General features: G+C 46.5%; 1 protein-coding gene across 1 annotated transcript in view; it reads left to right on the forward strand.

The window, feature by feature from the left end:
* Positions 1 to 12,363, forward strand: part of LOC140426161 (glycogen debranching enzyme-like) — a 157,927-nt gene that overhangs the window by 58,024 nt on the left and 87,540 nt on the right. Inside the window, 3 exon segments of the mRNA XM_072510596.1 lie at positions 7,550 to 7,651; positions 8,752 to 8,907; positions 9,058 to 9,208. Coding sequence (XP_072366697.1) covers positions 7,550 to 7,651; positions 8,752 to 8,907; positions 9,058 to 9,208 — 409 coding nt within the window.

Genomic DNA, 12,363 nt, shown 5'->3' on the forward strand with positions numbered 1-12,363 from the left:
GGGTTCGTGGTAAACCTTTTCGGGGAGAGCGGTAGCGGTGCCGTCACCAGCGCCTTTAGGCTCGTTCCTTTACAGGACGCCATCTCCAGCCTCTTCCACGCCGCCCCCTCTCCCTCCCTCATCCACTTGCGAACCATCGCCACATTGGCGGCCCAGTAATAATCGTCCAGATTCTGAAACGCCAGTCCCCCTCTGTCCTTGCTGCGCTGCAGGAAGCCCCTCCTTACCCTCGGGGTCTTCCCTGCCCACACAAAACTCATAACACTCCTATCTATTTTCTTAAAAAAGGCCTTAGTGATCAAAATGGGGAGACATTGAAACACAAAAAGAAACCTTGGAAGGACCATCATCTTGACCGCCTGCACTCTGCCCACCAATGGTTACCCCTGTGTAACCGAAAATACTCCGATCTCTGCCGATTTGTGACTACACTTGCCACTGGGGCCCCATAGAGGAGTTTAACCCAACTGACAAACCCCTCCCCGAACCCAAACCTCCTCAGCACCTCCCATAAATACTACCACTCTACCCTATCAAATGCCTTCTCTGCATCCATCGCTGCCACTATCTCTGCCTCCCCCTCCACTGGGGGCATCATTATCACCCCCAACAGCCGTCGCACGTTAACATTCAGTTGTCTCCCCTGTACAAACCCTGTCTGGTCTTCATGCACCACCCCGGGACACAATCCTCGATCCTCATCGCCAGCACTTTTGCCAGCAACTTGGCGTCTACATTCAGGAGCGAGATAGGCCTATATGACCTGCATTGCAGCGGGTCTTTATCTCACTTCAGGAATAATGATATCGTCGTCTCCAACATTGTCGGGGGTAGAGTCCCCCCTTCTCTGGCCTCGTTAAAGGTTCTTGCCAACAGCGGGGCCAACAAGTCCGTGTACTTCCTATAAAATTCCACCGGGAACCCGTCTGGTCCCGGGGCCTTCCCTGCCTGCATGTTCCCCAACCCTTTAGTCACCTCGTCCACCCGGATTGGCGCCCCCAGACCTGCCACCTCCTGCTCCTCCACCTTCGGGAACCTTAGTTGGTCCAAAAACTGTTGCATCCCCTCTTTCCCCTCCGGGGGTTGGGACCTATATAGCCTCTCATAAAAGGTCCTAAACACCTCATTTACCTTCCCTGCACTCCGCACCGTAGTTCCCGCTCCATCTCTAACTCCCCCTATTTCCCTTGCCGCTATCCTCTTACGAAGCTGGTGGGCCAGCAGCCAACTCGCCTTTTCCCCATATTCGTATCTCATCCCCTGTGCCTCCCTCCACTGTGCCTCTGCCTTCCCTGTGGTCATGATGTGGAGATGCCGGCGTTGGACTGGGGTGAGCACAGTACGAAGTCTTACAACACCAGGTTAAAGTCCAACAGGTTTGTTTCGATGTCACTAGCTTTCGGAGCGCTGCTCCTTCCTCAGGTGAATGAAGAGGTCTGTTCCAGAAACACATATATAGACAAATTCTATTTGTCTATAGCAGAAATTTATAGCCAAGTTCCGCACACATGAGTGCGGCCTCAACCGGGACCTGGGATTCATGTCGCATTACATTCATCCCCCACCATCTGGCCTGCAAAATCCTACCAACTGTCCTGGCTTGGTACAATTCACACCTCTTTAACCTGGGGTTACCCCATCTCTGGATCTGTAAAGATTTAATCACCTGCTAATGCTCGCATTCCTAGCATTGTTTGGCATCTTTGAATTTGTCTATATATGTGTTTCTGGAACAGACTTCTTCATTCACCTGAGGAAGGAGCAATGCTCCGAAAGCTAGTGACATCGAAACAAACCTGTTGGACTTTAACCTGGTGTTGTAAGACTTCGTACTGTTCCCTGTGGTCAGCAGGTCAAACTCCGTCTGAGGTCTTCGCCTCTCCCTATATAGTCCTTCGTCCGGGGCCTCCGCATATCTTTTGTCCACACTCAAAGTCTCCCCCACTAATCTCACCCTTTCTTTGCCCTCTTTTTTTCTCCTTGTAAGCCCTAATGGAGATCAACTCTCCCCTAACCACCGCTTTCAGCGCTTCCCATACTACCCCCACCTGGACCTCACCATCATCGTTGGCCTCCAGGTACCTTTCAATACATCCCCGCACCCTTCCACAGACTCCCTCATCCGCCAATAGTCCCACATCCAGTCGCCACAGTGGGCGCTGTTCCCTCTCCTCTCCTAGTTCCAGATCCACCCAGTGCGGGGCATGATCTGAAACGGCTATGGCCGAGTACTCCGTTCCTTCCACCCTCGAAATCAGTGCCCTACTCAAAACAAAGAAATCTATCCGGGAGTAAGCCTTATGAACTTGGGAGAAAAAGGAAAACTCTTTGGCCAACGGCCTAGCAAATCTCCACGGATCCACTCCCCCCCCCCCCCCCCCATTTGCTCCATAAACCCCCTGAGCACCTTGGCCGCTGCCGGCCTTCTTCCGGTCCTGGATCTAGACCGATCTAACCCTGGATCCAGCACAGTATTGAAACCCCCCCCCATTACCAGGCTTCCTACTTCCAGGTCCGGGATACATCCCAGCATCTGCTTCATAAATCCCAAGGCCGCTCACATTGCACGTGATCAGCTCTCATCCTCCTTGCGCCTCTCTTCCCGCCATCATCTCCCTAGCGCCAGAAAAAACCCACGCTTTCCTAGATCAGCCCCGCCCCCTATGGCGCAGCTCCCCCTACAGCCCCGTTCCCATTCCCCATCCCCCACCTATGTCCCTTTTTCCACCGGCGCCCACATTTCTCAGTGTCCCCCCGTCAAAGAAAACAGGGATTCTTCTCTTCCCTTTCCCCTCCCCGTCTATCGTCCCGATACGGTGAACCTCTCATTCCCCAATTTACATTTCTGTACATCAACATCGTCATCTCCCCCACAGCATCAGTCCCTCAGTTCTGGTCCAATTTCTCTTTTTGGATGACGGTCCATGCCTCTTCCGCCGTTTCAAAATAGTAGTGTCTATCCTGGTACGTGACCCACAATCGCGCCAGCTGCAGCATCCCAAACTTTACTTTCTTCTTGTGAAGCGCCGCCTTGGCCCGATTAAAGCTCGCTCTCCTTCTCGCCACCTCCGCGCTCCAGTCCTAATACACTCGTATCACCGCATTCTCCCACCTGCTACTCCATAGCTTCTTGGCCCAGCTCAAAACAGCCTCTGTCGGTGAAGCAGTGAAATCTCACCACTATCGCCCTTGGTGGTTCTCCAGCCTTGGGACTTCTCGCAAGGACCCGGTGAGCCCCTTCCACCTCCAGGGGGCCCGAGGGGGCCTCAGCTCCCATTAGCGAATGGAGCATCGTGCTCACGTAAGCCCCAACGTCAGCTCCCTCCACTCCCTCGGGGAGACCCAGCATCCGGAGGTTCTTCCTCCTCGATCTATTCTCCAGGACTTCGAGTCTTTCGATACACCTCTTGTGTAGCGCCTCGTGCGTCTCCATTTTTACCGCTAGGCCCAGAATCTCATCCTCGTTCTCAGCTGCCTTCTGCTTCACCCCACGGAGCTCTATCGCCTGGGCCTTTTGCGTTTCTTTTAGCCCTTCGATTGCCAACAACATCGGCGCCAGCACCTCCTTTAATTCCTCCACACACCGTCTAAGGAATTCCTGCTGATCCGGCCCCCATGTCGTCTGGTCTCCATCCGTCGCCATCTTGCTTCTTCCTTCTCGTCTCTGCCGCTGCTCCAGAGGATCCTTCGCAATCTGGCGACTACCACCGATCTTTTCCATACACACTAGGGGGGACTCCTTACTTCGTCACCCCACACTGGGTTTGGTCCGAAAAAAATTCAGTTGGGGCTCCCAAAAAGAGCCCAAAAGTCCGTTAGAGCGGGAGCTGCCGAAACGTGCGGCTTAGCAGTGCATCGCCGCAACTGGAAGTCCCCCTGATTTTTTTTTTTTTAACAGCAATCCACAATTTCCCAGAAATTGTTAATCAGGAGGTGAAAGGAGGGAGGAACTTGAAATAAATACAATCATCAGGGAAAGGGTACTGAGACAATTAGAACTAAAAGCTTGACAAGTCCCCAGGACCCAATAGACTTTATCTTAGGCTTTTAAAAGAAGTGGCTGCTAAAATAGTAGATGCATTAGTTTTATTTCTCCAAACTTCTGGAAAGGTCCCGTCAGATGGAAAACAGTGAATGTGACTCCTCTAGTCAAGAAAAGAAGGAGACTGAAAGTAGGCCAGCTTGTTCAACGTTTGTCATAGGGAAATTGTTGGAATGTATTATTAAGCAGGTGATACAATACAATCGAGCAGAGTTAACATTGTTTTGCGAGGGGGAAATCATCATTGACTAATTATTTGGAATTCTTTGAAGAAATAACAAGCAACATGGATAAAGGGAACTTGTGGATGTGCTGTACATGCATTTGACAAGGTGCCACATTAAAGGTTACTATGCAAAGTAAGAGCTTGTATCGAGGTAACATATTAGCATGGTTGGAGGATTGGGATGCTAACAGGAAGCAGAGTGTAGGAATAAATGGGTCTTTTTTCAGGCTGGCAAGATGTGACAAATGGAGTACCGCAGGCATCAGTGCTTGAATCTCAACTATTTACAATTTCTATCAGTGACTTGGAGGAAGGAACCAATAGCATGGTTACTAAATTTACTGATGACACAAAGTTAAGCAGAAAAGTAAGTTGTGAAGTGAACATGAGTCTGCAAGGGGACATGCATTGGTTAAGTCAGTGGCCAAACATTTGTCAGATGGAGTACAAGGTGGGAAAATGTGAACTTGTTCATGTCACAAACCACGCTGATGTTACCTGCGAGGGTATTCCAACTTGGATCACCGGATGTATTTTGGAATGGTGTTGGGAGTCAAGTGAAATTCCAGTGAGAATAATCAGTCCAGTCATCATGGAGCAATTATTAAAGACTATTTATTAAATTAAAGAAAAGACAAATACACTCCAACAAGACTACACTACTCGAAGACAATTTTATATGAACCACTAAACACACACAGTTTATATGGCATGTACCCCTTGTTCAAAAACATATCCATGATCCCTGAACTCCTTAAGACTTCCCCTGTCACCCAAACATACCCAAAATAAATAGATTCAAGTTAAATCCAGCCTATGATTACCACACTATACAGGGCTGATGATCAAGTCTAGGAAATGTTTTTCCTGGTCCAGAAAAGATATTTAAACTCCCTTTACGAAGGTGTCTGCACTGCCTTGGCTCTAAGACTTTTGAAGTTGATGTGGAGATGCCGGCGTTGGACTGGGGTGAGCACAGTAAGAAGTCTTACAACACCCGGTTAAAGTCCAACAGGTTTGTTTCAAATCACTAGCTTGCGGAGCACTGCTTGCTGCTTTCACCTGAGGAAGGAGCAGTGCTCCAAAAACTAGTATTTTGAAACAAGCCTGTTGGACTTTAACCTGGTGTTGTAAGACTTCTTACTGTACTTTTGAGGTTGTTAGATGTAAAACTAGTCTCCAGGTTGCTAGATGTAAACTGGTCTACAGAATGCGAGATGTAAACTGGCCTCCCGGCTTCTGAGGGGGCTGGCAATTATACCATTATTCCTCTTTGATTCTGCCTTCTGTGTATTTGGTTGTCTGCCCACTCAAATTGCTTGACTCTAGAAATTAGCATGTGTATGCCTCACTGATCTCCCAATCGTCTACGTAATCTGTTTCTATCTGCTAATCTCATTCCTGGGAAAGACTCATTTCATCCTGCCTTTTGAATGCTGGCTACTGCTGCCGCTAGGCTGATTTCTACCTGTTGCTGGGCATATCTCATCCTATTACGTCTTGTTAAATTAGTGTTACTGCTGCAACTAGGCAAATCCATGACCGCCTACTTAGAAAGAATAGAGAACCAGCATGTTGTTTAAATGGGGAGAGTGCAGAACTCACGAAGCACAGAGGGATCTGGGTGTACTGGTGCATAAATCAAAAGGTTAGGCAGGTACAGCAGTGATTAAGAAGGAAAATGGAATGTTAGTGTTTTTTACAAGGGGAATGGAATATAAAAGAAGGGATGTTTTGCTATAGTTGTAGAAGGCATTGGTGAGGCCACATTTATAGCACAGTGTACATTTTTGTTCTCCTTATTCCAAGGAAGGGCATAAATGCTTTCGGAACTGCTTCTAAAGCATTTGTGCCCTTCCTTGGAATAAGGAGAACAAAAATGCTTTCGGAACTGCTTCTAAAGTTCACTTGGCTGATTCCTGGGTTTAGGAGGGGGATATCTTAGGAGGAAACATTGGACAGTCTGGGTCGGGATCTATTGGATTTAGAAGACTTGAGTGGTGATCATATTGAAACATGCACAATCAGGAGGTTAACTGACCGGATGGATGCTGGAAAAAATGTCTGCCCCGGGAGATGGAGGCTTGGTGGTACTGTCACTGGACTAGTAATCCAGACCAAATCCCACCATGGCAGATGATGGAATTTGAACTCCATTTTTTTAAAAATCGGGAATTAAAATTCTGATGATTGTCATAAAAACCCAGCTTATTCACCAATTTTCTTCAGGAAAGGAAATCTGCCACCCTTACCTGGTCTGGCCTACATGTGACTCCAGACTGACAGCAATGCGGTTGACTCTTACAATGCCCTCTGAAATGGCCTAGCAAACCACTCAGTTCAAGAGGCAATTAGATGCTGACCTAGCCAGTGACACCCACTTCCCCTGAACAAATAATAAATATGGATAAGAGCTGATGGAGATCACTGAATATTGATCAGTTAAAATTGGAGGTGAACTATTCTTGAATTCATTACTTCGTTGCGATAGTTAAGGGATGCGCCTTTTAACATTTGAAACCATTGTTTTTTTTTTATAAAGAAGATACATAGATGCATAGAAGTTAGGAGCAGGAGAAGGCCGTTAGGCCCTTTGAGCCTGCTCCGCCATTCATCACGACCATGGCTGATCATCCAACTCAATAGCCTAATCCTGCTTTCTCCCCATAGCCTTTGATCCCATTCTCCCCAAGTGCTATATCCAGCCACTTCTTGAATATATTCAAAGTTTAAGCATCAACTACTTCCTGTGGTAATGAATTCCACAGGCTTACCACTCTTTGTGTGAAGAAGTGGCTCCTTATCTCTGTCCGAAATGGTTTACCCTGAATCCTCAGGCTGTGACCCACGGTTCTGGACACCTATCATCGGTAACATCTTCCCTGCATCTACCCTGTCGAGTTCTGTTTGAATTTTCTACGTCTCTATGAGATCTCCCCTCATTCTTCTGAACTCTAGTGAGAACAATCACAACCTAGTCAATCCCTCCTCGTATGTCAGTCCCGCCATCCCTGGAATCAGTCTGGTAAACCTTCGCTGCACTCCCTCGAGAGCAAGAACATCCTTCCTCCGAGAAGGAGACCAAAACTGCACACAATACTCCAAGTGTGACCTCACCAAGGCACTGTGCAATTGCAGCAACACACCCCTGCTTCCATATTCAAAACCTCTTGCAATGAAGGTTTTAATTTACGAATTAACTTGCAAACCACATGTATGAATTTCTACATGGATCAGTATGTCTATTAATTTTGAATAGCATAATTTCCTTTGTTTTGCAGTGTCGTTCTGTTTATGATGCGCTTCCCAGTGCAACTATTGTTTCCATGGCATGTTGTGCCTCAGGAAGCACAATGGGTTACGATTACCTCGTACCCCATCAGGTTTGTCTGAAGGATATGCATTTCGCAAAACGTTTTGAAGATTTGTATTTTTTAATGTTATTGCTGAGCATTAACTTAAAATCTTAGTAAACATAATGTGGGAAATTAAATGAACACATTAATTTATTCCATCCTATTGATGGGGCTTATTCTATATTTAACTTCCAGAAATCCAATGGACAACTAGTTTAGTCATTCATTGCTAGTGATCATTTCCATTGCTGAACTTGAACTTAGATTTTTAAAATATATAATTTGTTTTAAAACTCAATTGCAAAAGCTAAAACAAAAGCAGCTATTTGTGTAATTCCAATTTGTTTTGCCTATTATGGGAAATACACTTGCATACCTGTTCTAAAATCTGAGAACTTGCTGTACTTTTCCAACATTTTCAAGATGTCCTTTCACAAACATGTAGGAGAAACCATGTGTGATTCCTTCTGAAATCTGCTGAACGCTCATACACATTTCCACCCATGGTGGTGCATTAAAAAATATAAGAACGCTGCCTCCATTTTCTTAAATGTAACACAGTAGTTAGCACTGTTGCTTCACAGCACCAGGGACCCGGGTATGATTCCCGGCTTGGGTCACTGACTGACTATGGAGTCTGCACGTTCTCCCTGTGTCTGCGTGGGTTTCTTCCGGGTGCTCTGGTTTCCTCCCACAAAGTCCCAAAAGACGTGCTTGTTAGGTGAATTGGGACATTCTGAATTCTCCCTCCGTGTCCCCGAACAGGTGCCGGAGCGTGGCGACTAGGGGATTTTCACAGTAACTTCATTGCAGTGTTAATGTAAGCCTACTTGTGAATTATTATTATTATTAGGAACACGTAGATATGCCTGTGTACTGTGGCTTTACCAACAATTTAAGTATTCAAATCTTAAAATCCCACTTAGTTTTGTGCCTTGGCAATTGCTATGTGCCTTCTGGCCCTCTTCCCTGCCAAACCCCAACATTGTCATCAATGAGGTCCCAAACTTATATTGCAGCATTTAAAATCTCACACTTAAAATTTAACACATACATTCTGTGCATATTGAATTACTTTCAGTACTTTGTGTTGACAGTGTCTGTTCTCTGCTTTTGCATGTTAATAGATATCTGTGGTTTCAGAAGAGAGACGATACCCTAAATATAATCCCAATACAATTCCGAAATATGCAGGGGAATTGAACCAAGAAAGTGGAATCATTGCAGGAAAAAATGCAATTAACAAACTACACCGTGAGCTTGGAGCTAATGCCTTCTATCAGGTGTGGAATTGTGTGTAATTCTCTGTTCTTCAAATTTAGTAGCAGGGTGATAAATTGGATTTCCTCATTATGCCCTTTGAATGAATTGAAAAGCTGTTGCACCGAGCTAATGAGAAACTTATATTCAAATATAGTTGATGTGCACTTTAGGTGTATGTGGATCAAGTGGATGAAGACATTGTGGCAATAACACGACATTGCCCAAATAATCACAACTCGGTAGTAGCTGTGTCACGCACCGCATTTAGGGATCCAGCAACATCTTTCTATAAATCTGATCTGCCTTCAATGTGTATCCCAGGTAGTGTTTCAGCTTTTTTTAACAATAAAGTATTACAGTAATGGCTAACAGTATCTTAAATAAATGTAATAATAGTACCATAATTGGGGCAACTTTAGTTCTTGATTCTAATTGGGCTTCAAAGACTGCTTATGAAGAAAAAATAAATATTCAACTTTTTGTAAGGTGTTTGATACTTTTATGTAAGCTATATAAATATATATATATATATATACATAAAATTGTATAATTGTTTAATAATTTCACAGCAAATATTTTTTAAAGAATATATTTTTCCCCTGTGGAAATTTGTTGTAGTATCTCTTTCTTAACTTGCATCTACTTCTGAATGGCCTCCATTTTCCTCTAATTTAACATTGGGAAGATGTTCCCCGACATGGATTTCACTTTGGCCTCGGTACTGTCTGAAGTTGAACGACAATGTTCACAAACTCTGAGTTATTTTCTTTACCCTGAACTGAGCTTCTAGCTTCCTGTCACACCATCATGAAGGCTGCCTACTTCCATCTCCATTATATAATCCTGAGTTTATTTCTAGAATTAACTACTCCAATAATGTCCTGGCTTGCATTGAATCGTGCTTATTCTAGCACAGGAGGAAGTTGAGTTCACTCGCCGCATCACCTCGCATCAGAGCCTCCATCCTATCTCCCTCTCCAACTCCCCCTCCACCTCCCCTAATCCTTTCCACCAGTGCCTTACCCTGCTCTCCCAACCACCTGTATATGTCCCCGATCCTGCCCTCCCCTACCTTTTCTGGGAGCAGCAGCTTCTCCAACACCGTGTACTCTGGTAGTTGGGAGAACATTGGTAGCTCCTTATGCGCAAAGTCCCACACCTGCTAGTGCCTATACTCACTCCCCCTCGGTAACTCAAACCGTTCCCAAAGCTCATCCAGCCCAGCGAAACTTCCCCTCCGAGAACATATCCCTGAACCGCTTCCACACCTCCTCCTTCTACCGCCTATACATCCCATCTATCCCTCCCAGCTTAAACCTGTGGTTCCCATACAGGGGGTGTCAGAACCGACATGAGGCAAGTTTAAAGTGTCTCCTCAACTAATTCCAGTCGACTCCACCACCGGACTCCCTGCCTTCCCCACATTTGCTGCCTGGTAGTAGTGCATCAGGTTTGGGAGTGCGAACCCCTCGCCCTGCCTCTGCCTTTGTAGCAGGGACATCTTCGCCCTTGGTACCTTCCCTGCCCACACAAAATCCGAGCCTCCACTTTCCGTAAAAGAGCCTTGGGGAGAAAAGTCGTGAGGGACTGAAAAACTAACCGGAATCTTGGCAGCACATTCATCTTTCCACCTGCACCTTCCCTGCCAATGACCAGTGCAACCTATCCCACCTTTTAAAGTCCCCCTTAACCTCTTGCACTAACACTGTCAAGTTCCACCTGTGTATTGCGGCCCGCTCATGCGTTACCTGGATCCCAAAATACCTTAACCGCTCCCTTGCCACCTTGAATGGTAACACCCCCAGGTTTGGCCCCCCGCCCGCCGCGTTCACTGCGTCCACCTAACTCTTCTCCACATTCAACAGGTAGCTGGAAGATGCCCGAATATCTCCAACAGGCCCATAATTCTGCCCATACTTTCCAACGGATCGGATATGAACAACAGGCCATCTGCATACAATGATACCTGGTGCATCCTACCCCATCCCTCACAATCCCTCGCCACTCAGCTGACAACCGAAGGGCTATCACCAAGGGCTCTTATCGCCAACGCAAACAATAACGGGCACCCCTGCCTTGTCCCCCTGTGCAACCCAAAATACCCCAAACTTGTCTTGTTTGTTCGAACACTAACCATGGGGGGACGCATAGAACAATCGAACCCACGCCACAAATTTCAGCCCAAACCTAAACATTCCCAGAACTTCAAACGGGCACCTCCACTCTACCTGGTCAAATGTCTTCTCTGCATCCATGGACACAATCTGGTTCCCATCCCCTGATGGAACTATAATTACATTCAGCAACCTCCTAACGTTGCTAGAGAGCTGCCTCACCTTCACAAATCCTGTTTGATCCTCTGAAACCACCTCCAGGATGCACCCCTCCAGCCTCCACGCCAGCACCTTGGCCAGGATTTTCACGTCCATATTTAACAACAAAACGGCCTGTAGGACCCACACTCCAATGGGTCCGCCCCCTTATTCAGGATCAAAGAAATCGACGCTAAAGTAGCCAGCAGATCCTTCTTTTCCATCGGCTTACTAAACATACCCACCAGGTGAGGGGCCAACTCCGTCGCAAACTGCTTGTAAAACTCCGCCGGAAAGCCTTCCGGCCCCGGGGCCTTCCCCGACTGCATCCAACTAATGCACTCAATCACCTCCCTTAACCCCAACGGCTCCTCCAATGCCTGCTTCTTCCCATCCTCCAACCCTCGGAACTCCAATCCATCCAGAAACTACCCCAGATCCTCCGCCTCCCCCACTGGCTGAGCCCTATACAACAGGCTTCTGCACCTGTCTCGAACCAAGCCTCACATCTAACCAGTGCAGCGTGTCTGAGATCACAATTCCTGCATATTCTACCCCTACCATCTCCATCAACTCCGCTCGACTCATCATGAGAATCAATCCTAGAATACACCCTATACATAGAACATAGAACGATACAGCGCAGTACAGGCCCTTCGGCCCACGATGTTGCACCAAAACAAAAGCCATCTAACGTACACTATGCCATTATCATCCATATGCTTATCCTTTTTTTCCTGTAATTTTATACATGTTATTTATTGTCAAGGTTTTGCTTTTATTATCTTGCCAGTCTCAATCCCATAATTTAATCTGATGTATCCTCTTTGTGATTTCTGATTTAATTAGCGTGCTGTTAGACCATACCTTTGCTTTTTATGCTTGGCATTACATGGAACACTTTTCATGTGTGAGAAGGGTTCCCAAACCTCCACAGATCCACCATCCGCATCCTTTCCATGAACCCTCCCAACTTTTTTGCCATCCTCTACCTTCTCATCGACTTAGGGCTTGACCTATTCAACCTCGGCTCCATGAAAATCATCCCCCCAGCCCCCCCCCCCACTCCCATAATCAACTGGTGAGAGTCTAGGTCTGAATCGCTCCCAGAAACCTCTTTACAAAACCAACATCGCCCCAATTAGGCGCAGACAAGTTTATCAT

This window comes from Scyliorhinus torazame, chromosome 7 (assembly GCF_047496885.1).
Source record: "Scyliorhinus torazame isolate Kashiwa2021f chromosome 7, sScyTor2.1, whole genome shotgun sequence".
In the NCBI taxonomy this organism is placed as follows: domain Eukaryota; kingdom Metazoa; phylum Chordata; class Chondrichthyes; order Carcharhiniformes; family Scyliorhinidae; genus Scyliorhinus; species Scyliorhinus torazame.